This window comes from Mandrillus leucophaeus, unplaced genomic scaffold, assembly GCF_000951045.1.
Source record: "Mandrillus leucophaeus isolate KB7577 unplaced genomic scaffold, Mleu.le_1.0 Scaffold190, whole genome shotgun sequence".
Taxonomy (NCBI): Eukaryota; Metazoa; Chordata; class Mammalia; order Primates; family Cercopithecidae; genus Mandrillus; species Mandrillus leucophaeus.
Genome location: NW_012101921.1, coordinates 3,051,133 through 3,065,836, shown reverse-complemented (window position 1 = coordinate 3,065,836; position 14,704 = coordinate 3,051,133). Strand labels below are relative to the sequence as shown.

General features: G+C 40.2%; 1 protein-coding gene across 1 annotated transcript in view; it reads left to right on the top strand.

The window, feature by feature from the left end:
• THADA (thyroid adenoma associated) overlaps positions 1–14,704 on the top strand; it is a 376,494-nt gene that overhangs the window by 159,085 nt on the left and 202,705 nt on the right. Inside the window, exons 26-27 of the mRNA XM_011978219.1 lie at positions 12,482–12,571; positions 14,565–14,696. Of these exons, the coding sequence (XP_011833609.1) occupies positions 12,482–12,571; positions 14,565–14,696 (222 nt within the window). The remainder of the gene's footprint in view (positions 1–12,481; positions 12,572–14,564; positions 14,697–14,704) is intronic.

Sequence of the window (14,704 nt, the reverse complement as noted above, 5' to 3'; positions counted from 1 at the left end):
GAGTGTAACACACAGAAACTACTATGTTAAAATGGCTTCAAATTGATATGGAACCACTCTTGATATGCTAGTAAGTGCAATAAGCCGGTTGTAGAACAATATATGAGGAGAGAGGTGTAAATGGACATACATCAAAACATTAAACTGGTGGCTAAATTTGGTTGGTAAGTTTGTGGTGATTTTTAGATTTCTCTTTGCAGTATTCTTTTTTGTCTATTTTTTCCTCAATAAAAATATAGTGCTAGAATAATTTTTATAAAACTTTTAAAATAAAACAAAATGGTGCCTGGCAGGTATTTTGATTGATTCAGTAAACCTCCGTTGCTGACCTGTTTTGTCCAGGCCCTGACTGGGCTCTGTGGAGTCTAGCGATGAATGGATCATGCCAAGGGTTGCCTTGTTGGTGGAGGTTACCGCCACTCTTGCTCTGTGCACCTTATGCTTGGTGCTAGGCAAATAGAGATCTGCAAGTAGCTTCTGTGTTTCCCCAAGGGCCTCTCATCCGTTGTGCCTGCATATCCTTACCTGGTGGGAGAGGGAATAACTCAGCTTTTGCATAGTCTGACAGTTCTGAATTTAAAGCTGCTTGATTCTCATTCTTTATCCTGATTTGTTTGTTTTCACTAATGTCTGTTTTATCCCATTCACAATTTTTGGTGGTCTCCTTTTTTCTTCCTAGGAGCTTGAACTTACAGAGCTTCAGTTTTTCCTTTTTGGTTATCACTTTTATTGTTTTCCAGGCTAGTTTTTGATCACATAGATAAACGTTTGAAATGCCTGTCACTGAAGAATTTACCCCCAGGGCTCGCTATATCTGCAGTGGTAACTTGTTAGCCTGTTTGCTTGTTTGGATGAACTAGAATTGAACTGTTTGTAAACCAGTGAGCTAAGCTTTATTTATTTGTGTTTAAGAAGATTTCAAGCTCTGGCAGGATACTCAGTTTATTAATTCAAATGATGATTCTGAATGTCACTACATTTATAGCTGATGATGCATTTTGTGAAATTACTAGTGTGTTACTATCTTGGTCATAATTCCTTTCCTCCTTGCCTGTCTTAAGGACTCTGTCCTTGCGTTTCGCTTCAGTCACTCGGCAACTGTTTATTGGGCACCAGCTGTAAACTGGGCATTATACACAGTATCTTAAATATTGTGGGGAAAAAGAAGTTAGCTATGGTTTCTTCCTGTGCAGAGTGTATTATCTAGTGGGCAAAATAAGCAAGAAAACAGGAAGTTTCATGTATGACATGCTACCTGTGTTAGGGAAAGCACAGGATGTAGTGTACAACTGAGGACAGGTACCTAAGCTAGACTTGAGATACCAGGGAATGTGTCCTGGAAGAAGTTTGCCTAATCCCAAAATTGAAAGATTATTTGGAGTTAGTCCAATAAGAGGGGTGCGGTGGGTAGCAGAGACAGAGAGTGGAGGTGTTCCTGGAAGAAGGTACAATGTTTGCCACAATCTAGACGGTAGAGAGAGCATGGAATGTTGATGGAACTGAAAGACATGGTCCTTAACCTACAGAAATCTGTGCTCTAGTTGAAGTGATAAGGGACACATTTAGTGAAGGTGCTTGGGGTCACCATGTTTCTACTCTCTAGCCTAGTCCATCTGCTCTTGTATCTCTCCTGTTTAGAAACTGTCAAAGCCCATAAGACAGCAAAGCTGTTAGTTTGGCATTCAAATTTCTAAAATAAAATTATGCCAGAAAAAAAAATTGTTCTTTCTTCTTTTGTTGTGAAGTCCTCTTGTCTTTCAGTCAACTTAACTACTTTTCCCTTCTATGCTGTCCTATCTCCTTTTTAATCCAGTCTTACTAATTTTTCAAGACCCATTTTGGTTTCCATTTTCTTTTTTCTGTTTTTGAGACCCCGAGTCTCCCTCTGTCGCTTACCCAGGCTGGGTTGCAGTGATGCGATCTTGGCTCACTGCAGCCTCCACCTCCCGGGTTCAAGCAATTCTCCTGCCTCAGTTTCTGGAGTAGCTGGGACTACAGGCACGTACCACTATGCCCAGCTAATTTTATTGTATGTTTAGTAGAGACGGGGTTTCATCATGTTGGCCAGGCTGGTCTCAAACTGCTGACCTCAAGGGATCCGCCTACCTCAGCCTCCCAAAGTGCTGGGATTACAGGTTTGAGTCACTGCAACCTGCCTTGTTTTCCATTTTCCCCACAAAACTATCCATAATGTCTCCAACCCAAATGATGTATTTTCCAACTCCGAACTCTTATTGTAAACATCATTCACTTGACTCTTACAATGGTGTGCCTTATGCTATTAGTTATATCGTATGTGAATACCTGTCTTCTTAACTAGGTTTTAAGCTCCAAGAGCACTGACTCTCTTTTACTCTTAGTATCTCCCATGGGATTGAGCCCAACATGAAGCATGTAGGTACTTTAAAAAAATATTTGCTACTTTTGTGAAAAAAATACGATCACATTACAGTTTTGATTAAGTAGCAAGTGAGAGAGAAGACTCACATATTCTAGGATTCAGAGCAGGGAGATTCAAATATGACCTAAAATGGTCCTATGCTCTTGGCCTTTTAAAGTAAGGCTAGATTACAGACCTTACATGGGCAGTCCAAAACCTATGAAATTCTTTCATATAGAGGCACTATTACAAATGGTGATTCTTCACTCAGTACAACCATGAAAACTAATATGGTCATGGTTAGTTGAAGGCTGGTGTTGATATCAACCTAATTTCTGGATTCAAGATGCTGTAGAGTCTGCAGTAGACCTTTTGGTGTAATTGAGAATCAGAAGTTAAGCCCCTTAGATAATTCTGGTTCTCCTACCCTCTACCTCTTGAGAGTCTGTTTTATAATACACAAGAATTGTTAATGTTGCATATCCTTCAGACATACTATGTAAATATTTAACCAAGTCTTTACTAGCTTTTGGCTAATGCAGAGTTGAGATGATGCTCCCTGGTGAGTACATGGAGCTCAGTCAGCTCTTTTATCTTTGTAGTAAATTAGAACTCTGGCCTTTTAGCTAAGCGAAACCAGAAATAGGATTGACATTTCTGTGTTGAGGAACCTAAGAATGTTAGAAGGATACCTCCTGTATGCTCAGTGCTTGAACAAGGTTGAAATTTACTGTAGAAAATAATTTTGGTGTTTTTAAACCCTGACAGATGCGTAGTTGATACTTCCAAGTCCGCACCATCAAGCATGGCCACAATAATTTTAACAGTATACTTTTGAAAAGATGTAGTCAAAAACCTACTTTGCTCCTAAAAACAAAACAGTTAGTTAAAACGTTCACTGAAATTTAATTTTCAGTAAGTACCTTCTTTATATACCTTCCAAGATAGACTAGTTGGTAAATATTTGCTAAGGTAACTGCATGACATAACTTGCTGTTTGGGACAATTAGCTTAATTCAATTAAAATAATGACTTTAATCCTAGAATAGTCGCTCCACTGCCCTTTTCTCAGTGGTATTATGGTCAGCAGAGCCAGTTATCTATCAGGCAGTTTCTAGATCATAGTGATAGAATCATGTGTTGTGCATAAGTGAGAATACGTGTGTTTCTTACTCAACCAAGAGATAGCAGGCCACTTATTTCTCTGGAAATTAATAACTGATTCCTCAAGAAGACATATCCGTTGCCTCTCTATTTGTATAGTGAGAGATTCGGAATGAGCAAATATACTCAGGGATCCCAATACTAAACTCAAAGATTTACCTTTAAGTGACTCCTCTTCACAGAATCAAAAGCCAAGGAAAGGACATTAACAGTGGAAATTGATGTTCTTGACCAGTTTTGCTCTGAGGTGGTCAAGAATATAACAATGGTCTGTAGCAGAGTGATTTTGCTTTCTCCCTGTGTAAAACAGTGATCCTGTAAAACTCAAGTTTGTAATTTATTAACAAGGAAATGTACATATAATCATTTGTAGCTGCAGGAGACTAGCAATAACCGAAAGGCCTGTCATTAGGGATTAAGTAGATTACAGTCAATCATACAATAGATTACTCTGTAGCCATTAAATGGAAGAGAATAGATCAGTGTGCGTGACATGGAATAATTTTACAGATTAGGTTAAAAAGACTCAAGGTGCAGAAAAGTGTATATGATTATTTGTAAGGAAAAAAACTACAAACTAAAAGTATGTACCTGTATGCATTGAATTTTTTTAAATAGGAAAGCTGAAATACTATTACACAGTTCTCTATGAGGAAGGGCACTGTGGGGAGTCTAGTGTGTTTTTTAACATTTGCATTTTTACTTTTTCCATTAAAATATCTAATAAATAAAAAAGGAAAGGAACATATTTCGGATAAAATGTTCAATAAATATTTAATGAGTCTGTAATTTGGAAGGGAGTAAGAATTTCTTTTTTTAAAAGACTTGATTTTATGAAATAAGTAACAGAATATAATAAAATATGTATAAGGTTTAAAGAATAACAATGCAATAAACACCTTGGATCTAACACCTAGTTTAAGAAATAGAACATTACAGTAGTCTCCTCTTATCTGTGGGGGATACTTTTCAAGACCCCCAGTGGATGCCTCGAACCATGGATAGTGCTGAACCATATATACACTATATTTTTTCCTATGCACACATAGGTGTGATGAAGTTTATCTATTAGATGCAATTGGAGATTAACAACAATAACTAAAAATAAAATAGAACAACTATAACAATATGCCAGCATCACTGCTCTTGTGCTTTGGGGCCATTATTAAGTAAAATAAAAGTTCCTTGAACACAAGCTCTGTGACACCAGGACAGTTGATCTGATAAGACTTGGCTACTAAATGACTAATGTACAGGAAAAAACATGGTATATATACGGTTCAGTGCTGTCCATGGTTTCAGGCATCCACTAGGGGTACGGAAATGTATCCCCTCGGAGAAGGGGGGACTACTGTAGTGTTCCACTTCTCTAGCTAGGTGGTAGATCCAAAGTGTTTATTGTATTATTCTTTAAAGCTCACACACAGTGGGGACTGCTATACTGCAGTTTACTCATGTTTTGTTGATGAACATGTGACTGCTATGCATATGCTTGTACAAGCCTTCTGATGCCAGTGTTCAAGAGTTTATCTAGGCCATTTACCTTGGAGTAGCATTCTTGAGTCACTGGGTAAACACATCTCTGACTTTCAAGAAAATCCCAAATTATTTTTCAGAATTTTAGTAATTTGCATTTCCATCAACAGTGTCTGAAAGATTCAATACGTGGTATTACCAGACTTATTAGGCTTTGCCAATAGTCTTTGGTATAGTATTTTTTTTTTTTTTTTGAGAGGAAGTCGCTCTGTCACCTAGGCTGGAATGCAGTGGCGTGATCTCGGCTCATGGCAAGCTCCACCTTCTGGGTTCACGCCACTCTCCTGACTCAGCCTCCCGAGTAACTGGGACTACAGGCACCCGCCATCATGCCCGGCTAATTTTTTTGTGTTTTTAGTAGAGACGGGGTTTCACCGTGTTAGCCAGGATGGTCTCGATCTCCTGACCACGTGATCCGCCCGAGACGGGGTTTCACCGTGTTAGCCAGGATGGTCTCGATCTCCTGACCGCGTGATCCGCCCGCCTCGGCCTCCCAAAGTTCTGGGATTACAGGCGTGAGCCACCATGCCTGGCCATCCCTTGGTATAGTTGAGCATCCTTTCTACTGTTTCTTGACGACTCATGTTTATCTTCTGTGAATTGCATTTTGATAGGTGTGTCTGTGTTTATATTATTTGTCTTTTATTCAGTGATCACTTGAGTTCTTTGTATATTCTGGATACTGATTATGTAATTCTTAGATATATGCATACAAATGTTCTCCCCATTTGTGGTCTATATTTTTATTTTAAATTTAAGAACTTTGTTATCCAGAGGGAGACACTATATCTTCCAGTGCTGTTCATTATATAAACATACTTGAATAGAGTCCAGAAAGTCCAGAACAAAGGGCGGTCAGTGCTTCACTTTGCAATAGTGACAGTGGCAGTAACTCATCTTGTCTCTCAACAGCATCTGTCTCCCATTTCTGGTGAAAATTCGGGTGAATTTTCCCATGAATACATCACACTGTTGGCTCCTTCAGTTAATCTAAGAGATAAGTTGGCACCAAATCCATTCAGTTCGTCTCATACAACATTTAATTAAGGTACTACCAATAGGACACCAAGCAGCAGGATGAGCTCAGCTTTCAGTATTGACATCAGCTATGCCTCCCAGCACCTCAGATCCAATCACTTGTACAAATCCCACAAATCAACAGGGTCTGTGGTAGAAACTCAAATGGCTGTCTTTTGAAGTTTTTGTATTGACCTTTCCATTTAGCCCAAGCCATTAAGCCAGGTACAGCAGAATGTATTAGTGATTGTACAGACTTTATCTTAACCTGTAGATTAGAAGTCTAAGAAAATTTTTCATTTATATTGTTATGACTTGCCCTGTGAATTGAAGCAAATCTGAATGGCTTTATGGGCTGAAGTGCTATCAGTGATGACCTTAGTTAAAATCAGTTGATACATTTTGTACCATATTTTTAATTGAATGACTCTTATAGCAGGACTAACCAACCACAGGGTGTGCAAAAATAGTGAGTTTCTTATACCTCTGGGAAGCTTCTGTGAATAGCCAAGCCTAACCCCATTTTGGAGAGATCTTCATAGTCATCTGAGAGCTATATGACCTCCTGGTGGTATTTCCTTAAACATTTGAAATTTGCTTACAACCACCCCTAAGGTGCAAATCACCGTGTTTGGTTGGGGGGAGAGTTAATGCCTGCTTTCACATACCTAGTACCCCTGTAAAGAAAGCATTTGTTTACAGTTTGGGGAGTTCCCTACATCAGCCGAGGAGCCTATGTTAACAGTGCCTTCATCGTGGTCTAACAATCGGCTGGTAAATCTTAAAAGTTTCTAGTTTAGTCCAAAGAATGTATTCTAGTCCTTGGTTTTGGAGGGACTGCTTAAGTGCAGTCATTCCAGCCTATCCTGTTTTGCCCACACCAACAGCTGAGTGGCATTCAGCTGTCCCTTGCAATGATTGAGCTATGGCTATAGAAAAGGGAAGGGCATTCAGAGATACTGATGGGTGTTTTGCAAGGAAGGGTCAGGTGCTTGGAGCCAAGGCCATAACATACAGTTTCTGATAGACTTCTCAGTAAGGTTAAGGGGAAAGCAATCAAATTGTGCTTCAAGCCATCTGAGGTAGGCTCACAGACCCAGCAGTTGGTTAAATTCAATGTGTTCATGACAGTTTGGGGGAAGAGCAGAGCATTTTCCTTGGTAAGGAAGGCTCTAGGGGCAATTTCAAAAAACAGACACCATTAATGTTCTTCCTTCCATTGTACCTCCCGGGGTCTGAGATAGTCTATTCCCAGGAGTCAAGGTTATTCTCTCTACTTCCTCAAAATCAGTTGTCCCATTTCAGTATTTATAACTTTGTCTTTTTTCCAGTTGCTCCCTACTTGCAACCAGACATTTTGTCTAGAATAGTCAGGTGCAAGAGAGACAAGGCATTTTTGTAAATCTTACAGAGACCCTTTATATACTCATGGGCCACCTTAGGAAGACTCAGCAAGCTGTGTACTCAAGCAAGTAGTCATTATCTTATGATTTAGGACCAGGTTAATCCTTTTAAGAGAATCCAGGTGGCTAAATAGAATTAAGTTAGAATTTCCTAGGGCGCTTTTGCCCAGGTTGCCACATGGAAGGTGTACTAACTAGGCTGCCTGGATTTGTCATTAGGGGAAAGAAAGAAGCATCATGCCAGGAATGCTCAGGGCAGAATCCCAAATTTTCAAAATAGGTTAAAAAAAACCCTTCATGTATTTCTTTTTCGTCTTCTTTTTTTTTTTTTTTTGGTGGCAGGGTCTCGCTCTGTAGCCTTGGCTAGAGTGCAGTGGCACGATCTCAGCTCACTGCAACCTCCGCCTCCCAGGTTCAAGCAATTCTCTTGCATCAGCCTACTAAGTAGCTGGGATTACAGGCACATGCTACCTCAACTGGCTAATTTTTGTATCTTTAGTACAGACAGGATTTCACCACGTTGGCCAGGCTGGTCTCGAACTCCTCAACTCAAGTAATCTGCTGTCCTCAGCCTCCCAAAGTGCTGGGATTGCAGGCGTGAGCCACCCCGCCCGGCTATTTCTTTTCTCTTTTTTTTTTTTGTTTTGAGACGGAGTCTCTTGTTGCCCAGGCTGCAGTACAATGGCATGATCTTGGCTCACTGTAACCTCTGCCTGCCAGGTCCAAGTGATTCTCCTTCCTCAGCTTCCTGAGTAACTGGGATTACAGGCGTGCACCACCAGGCCCAGCTGATTTTGTGTTTTTTTTTTTTTAGTAGAGATGGGGTTTCTCCATGTTGGTCAGGCTGGTCTTGAACTCCCGACCTCAGATGATCTGCTCGCCTCGGCCTCCCAAAGTGTTGGGATTACAGGTGTGAGCCACTGCACCCGGACCCGGCTATTTCTTTATGCTGTTTTAAAGCCTTGAAGTCAATGGAATTTAATTTTTATACATAGTAGTGAAACAGGAAAGGTTCCCTTGCCCCCCTCACAGGGTGTGTGATGGGATCGTAGCTCGCTTCTTTAGTGCCCCGTGCTCAAACCTGTAGGGGAACGTACAGACAGGCAGGCTGTGGGGCTCCCACTCCACAGCAGTGTCTAGGGGTGAATGTTTACGGCTGAAGCCCCAGTGGGTTTGTGTTACAGGGTGCTCTTTCAGTTTAACTGTCCATAGGCAGCTTGTGTTAGTCAGCTCAGTTAGACCCCCTTGCCTTATCACAAGCACAGAGGGCTTTCTGTATCCCAAGATTTTTGCCTGGGTATACTGGAAGAATTTGATCACATGTAGGCTTGGAGAATTAGTGCAGGGTTTTATTGAGTGGAAGTAGCTCTCAGCAGATGGGGGAACCAGAAGGGAGTTGGTTTTCCCCTGGATTTGGGCCACTCGGCGGCCTGTCTCTTCTTTGACTGCCCTGGCCAAACTCCGCATTATTTCGCCAGGCGATGGCCTGCTGGCATGCCGGCCTGCTGTTGCCTGTTGGTATACTCTTGACATCCAGCTGCTTGTGTGTTCCTCCGCCCATGTGCTCCTCTTGACATCCAGCCACTTGTGTGCCTGCGTGCTAGGGTTTCAGGGGATTTTATAGGCACAGGATAGGGGCATGGGAGGCCAGGGTGGTCTTGGGAAATGCAACATTTGGGCGTGAAGGCAGGAGTGCCCGTCTTCACCTAGGTCCATGGGGATAGGCCAGGGGTGGAGCCTTCACCAGGAACCCGCCCTCTTCCTCCCAGCACTTCCCTGCCTGCTTTCCATATCAGTGGGAGATTGGGATCCAATTGTAATTTTGTCTATGTGGATAATCGGTTACCACACTATGTTTCTCTGTGATCTGCGGTATTAACTCTTTCACAAATCAAGATTTTATACATGTATTAATGTATGTCTGCTCCTTTGCTTTCTATCCTATTTTATTGGCTTACTCGTACCCAGAGTCCTTGAGTTTTATGGTATTTTTAGCTATCTGGATGAGTCCTCCAACCTCATTCTTCTTTAAGATTATCTTTGATACTCTTACTCTTGGTCCTTGATGTGTCTATATACATTTTAAAATCTACCTCTCAGGGCCGAGCGAAGTGGCTCCTGCCTGTAATCCCAGCACTGTGGGAGGCTGAGGTGGGCCAATCACCTGAGGTCAGGAGTTGGAGAACAGCCTGGCCAACATTGTGAAACCCCGTCTCTACTAAAAATATGAAAAATTAGCCAGATGTGGTGGCATACGCTTGTAATCCCAGCTACTCGGGAGGCTGAGGCACGAGAATTACTTGAACCCAGGAGGCGGAGGTTGCAGTGAGCCAAAATTGCAGCACTGCACGCCAGCCTGGGCAACAGAGCAAGACTGTCTCAAAAAAAATAAATAAATAAAATGAAGTAAAATCAACTTCTCAGGTAACTTGCAGACGCACAAACACATACACATACACATACACACACACACAATTACTGTTTTTATTGGAATTGCGTTGCATTTACAATCAGTTTGGGGAGAATGTCATCTTTATAATATGGAATCCTCTAATCTATGAGCATAGCACATCTCCTTTGTTTGTTTGTTTGTTTGTTTGTTTGAGACAGATTCTCACTCTGTCACCCAGGCTGGAGTGCAATGACACGATCTTGGCTCACTGCAACCTCTGCCTCCCAGGTTCAAGTGATTCTCCTGCCTCAGCTTCCAGAGTAGCTGGGATTACAGGCATGCACCACCACACCCGGCTAATTTTATATATTTTTAGTAGAGACAGGGTTTCTCCATGTTGGTCAGGCTGGTCTTGAACTCCCAACCTCAGGTGATCCACCCAGCCTCCCAAAGTGCTGGGATTACAGGTATGAGCCACTGCACCCAGCACCACATCTCCTTTTTAAGGCATGTCTTTTTTTTAAAACAACATCTCCCTATTAAAAATATGAAATACCAATGTAGAAAAAAAAGAACCTTGATCTCTATCTCACATTATACACAAAAATTAATTTGAAATGGATCATAGAACTCAATGTAAAAGCTAAAACCATAAAGCTTCTAGAAGAAGACATACGATATGTTTCTTAGGTAGAGATTTCTTAGGCCATAGAAAGCATGAATCATAAAAGAAAAAAATTGATTAAATAGTGGACTTTGTCAAAAATTTTAAAATTCTGCTCATCAAAAGACATTATTAAATAAGTTGGCAAACCACAGATTAGAAGAATGTGTATGCCATGCATGTGTATGACCAAGGAAAAGCAACCTATTAAAAATGAGCAAAAATCTTGAAGAGATACTTCACAAAGGGTCATACCAATGACCAAAGCACATGAAAAGTGTTCAACATCATTCGTTGTCAAGGAAATGCAAATCAAATTCATGGGAGATACACCATTGCATACCCACAGGATGGCTACAAAGGAAGGAAAAACAAAACAACAGCAAATGTTGAAAGGAATGTAGAAATCTCCATCAGAAATCTACCTTATTTTTGGGAGTGTAAAATGGTATAATTATTTTGGGAAACTGTCAGTTTCCTAAATGATTAGACATGTATTACAGTTTTACTCTCAGATATTAATTCAGGAGAAATGAAAACATGTTCTTAAAATGTCTTATATAAGAATTTTATAGCAGCTTTATTCATAATAGTAAAGAAAAAAGGAAAAAGAAAAGGTAAAGAACCCATGCCTGTCAAGAGGAAATTAATAAACATACGGATTCATGTAGTGGAATACTACTCAACAGAAAAAGAACCAGATTGATATGTTGAATAACATGGATAAATTTCATAAACTCTGTGCTGAGTGAAAAAAGCCAGACAAAAAAATGTATTATTATATTTATATGAAATTCTAGAATAGACAAAACCAAACTGTGATGATAGAAAGCAAATCAGAGGTTCCTCTGTGGGGCAGGAGTTTGCTGGGAAGGGGCATGGAGGATCTTTGTGGGATGATGGAAATTTTCTGAGTCTTCATAGGGGTGTGGAGTATGAGTGTATGTGTTTGTGGGTTGAATGGTACACTTGATCAGAGCATTTTGTTGTGTGTAAAAACGTTTCCATTTTTTAAAAATGTGATACTCTGGATTTCAGTTAATAGGAACATAACATGTAGAGTTGATAAAAATGGGTAGGTTAGGGAATATTTATGTCACCCCTTCAGAGTAATTCTTTAATAGTTACGGAGACTGTATGTTCCTAAATGCCATATTTAGCTTGAGCTTTTTGGTCAGTGGTGCAGTCTGAGGAGCTATTTTACTTTCATAGTTCAAGAGAAGTTTTTATAAAGTTGAAAAAGATAATTCTTACAAGTTCAGCAAGCATTGGATTTCCAGAACTTCACATGCCAAGACTGTGCTTCTCATAACCGTACTCCAAACCAGTGGTTCTCAATCAGGGGCCATTTTGTCCCACAGGGTATGTTTGGCAATGTCTAAAGACATTTTCATTGTCATGATTGTTGGGGAGGGGTGTTGTGCTGCTAGCGTCTAGTGAGTAGAAGCCACGGAGGCTGCTAAACATCCCACAATGCGTAGGACGGCCCCCTGAAACAAAGAGTTATTTGGTCCAATCTGTCATTGGTGCCAGGGTTGGGAAAGTTTGTTCTAGTCCTGCCCTTATAACTGAAGCTGAGTCAGTCTCAGTCAATCAGGTGTTGACTCTATTTATGGTCCAAATCAATTGTGGAAACTTGGCGTTTGCACAGATTACATATTTCTTCCCTGATAGAATTTCGTATCAAATATTTGTAAACATGCATAAATTTTGAGATAAAAGTTCATGGATTGAGAGCACTTCAGAAATCAAAATTATCATTTATGTTGATTGTTAAATTCTTAAGATGCTGTAGATTGTTTTTAACTGTATTTAATTAAATAGCCAAACAAATAACTGTATTTATCTTCCTTTTTTAAAAAAAGGCTTTATTATCAGATCAAAGGGAATAAATGGTAATAACTTTTTTCCTCCTTCTTTCCCAGAATGACAGGGAGAGAGTTTTTCTCTCGTTTCCCAGAACTCTATCCTTTTCTTCTCAAACAGTTGGAAACTGTAGCCAATGCAGTAGACAGGTAAGAAGAGAATTGGGTGGGGCAAAATGAACTCAAGGATGTGAATTACCTTAGTAATTGAGATTTTCCCTCTAGGCAACTGTTTTTAATACAGTTCTTCCCTTTTTAAAATTTGTTTAAATGTTTTCCTTGAGACAGGGTCTTTCCCTGTCACCCAAGCTGGAGTACAGTGGTGGCCACCACTCCCTGCCCATTTTTGTATTTTTTGTAGAGATAGGGTTTCACCATGTTTCCAGGCTGGTCTCAAACTCCTGAGCTCAAGCAGTCTGCCCACCTGGGCCTCTCAAAGTGTGGGGATTACAGGCTTGAGCCACTGTGCATGGTCAGACTGCTTCCTTGTAATAAAATTGACTTTTTTATTAAAGTACTTTTTAATAATTATATCATATTGCTTGATTCTCTATAGTAAATTTGTACCTGAAAAGTTGTGTAAAATCCTATCTTTATATTTTAAAAATCCTATTTTATGTTAAATTTTATCAAACTTAATTCCATTTTCAGTGGTATAGAAACTAGGAATCACATGGTGATTTCTTCTATTATGAATTATTTTCTTCCAATTTTTAAAAAAATCTGTGTTTACATATTGAGTTTGCTTTATGCATACCTGTCATTTTATATTACTGGCTTGTTGCAACTTACCATTGTGAAACTATAGCAATTAGCTGACTAATATGATCACTTGTATTCAGAAATGGTTCTGGTCTACCTGAGTGAAACTGGCCAGTGTCCTTGGAAACACGGAGCAAGGCCATTACGAGGGCTTCCAGTCTTACAGTTCACCATTGTCTTAAAAATCACATTCTAGCTGGCGCAGTGGTTCACGCCTATAATCCCAGCATTTTGGGAGGCCGAGGCAGGTGGATCACCTAAGGTCAGGAGTTCGAGACCAGCTTGGCCAACATGGCAAAACCCCATCTTTATTAAAAATACAAACATTAGCCAGGCGTGGTGGTGCGTACCTGTAATCCCAGCTACTTGGGAGGCTGAGGCAGGAGAATCACTTGAACGCGGGAGGCAGAGGTTGGCGTGAGCTGAGATCTTGCCACTGTACTCCAGTCTGGGCGACAGAAAAAGGCTTCATCTCAAAAAAACAAACAAAAAAACACACACACACACATTCTAAAGCTGGTAGTGGAATTTTTAGTATGGACTTCATAAAGCATGTGTTTTGTATTTTTCCTATAATTTCGCACTTGGTATGAATGTACACTAATTGTCTATAATTAGAAAATAAAAGTAATGAATTTTACTTCTGTTTATGATGTATTTGCTCACATTAGTAGATTATGCAAATGTGCTTTTCTGACATTTAGTGACTCTTCATGCTTTCTTAAATACATTTGGATGTTGAAAGTTTCACATTTCATACCCTGGAACAGGCACCTCTCTACTATAGGAACAATTCTAATTAAAGTAGCGTACTCTAATTATGCAAATGATTAGCTTTGAGAAGAGGATCCTGTACAAAAGCCCAATTCCCTGTTCTGCTAGCAGTTTTTTCTTATTATGTACATTTGGGAGATAAGAAGTGAACGTAGAAAAAAAAAAGAAAAGAAAAAGGGAAAACTATCCCCTTGATTGTGGAGACTCACTTTATATACATAATTTTTTTTTTTGAGATAGAGTCTCACTCTGTCACCCAGGCTGGAGTGCAGTGGCACGATCATGGCTTACTGCAGCCTCCGCCTTCTGGGTTCAAGTGATTCTCCCACCTCAGCCTCCTGAGTAGCTGGAATTACAGGTGTGCGCCGCCACACCCAGCTAATTTTTTGTATTAGTAGAGATGACATTTTACCATATTGGCCAGGCTGGTCTTGACCTTCTGACCTCAGGTGATCCACCCGCCTTGGCCTCCCAAAGTGCTGGGATTATAGGCAGAAGCCACCGTACCTGGCCATATACATAATTATTTCATGAGAGACATGTTTGAAGGAGGAGTGCTTCACTACCTAAATGTGAAATCTTTTATGTGTAATCATTGTTTTTTCAGTGATATGGGAGAACCAAATCGTCATCCAAGCATGTTTCTCTTACTTTTGGTGTTGGAGAGACTCTACCCTTCTCCGATGGATGGTACTTCTTCTGCTCTCAGCATGGGACCTTTTGTTCCCTTCATTATGAGGTAGTGTC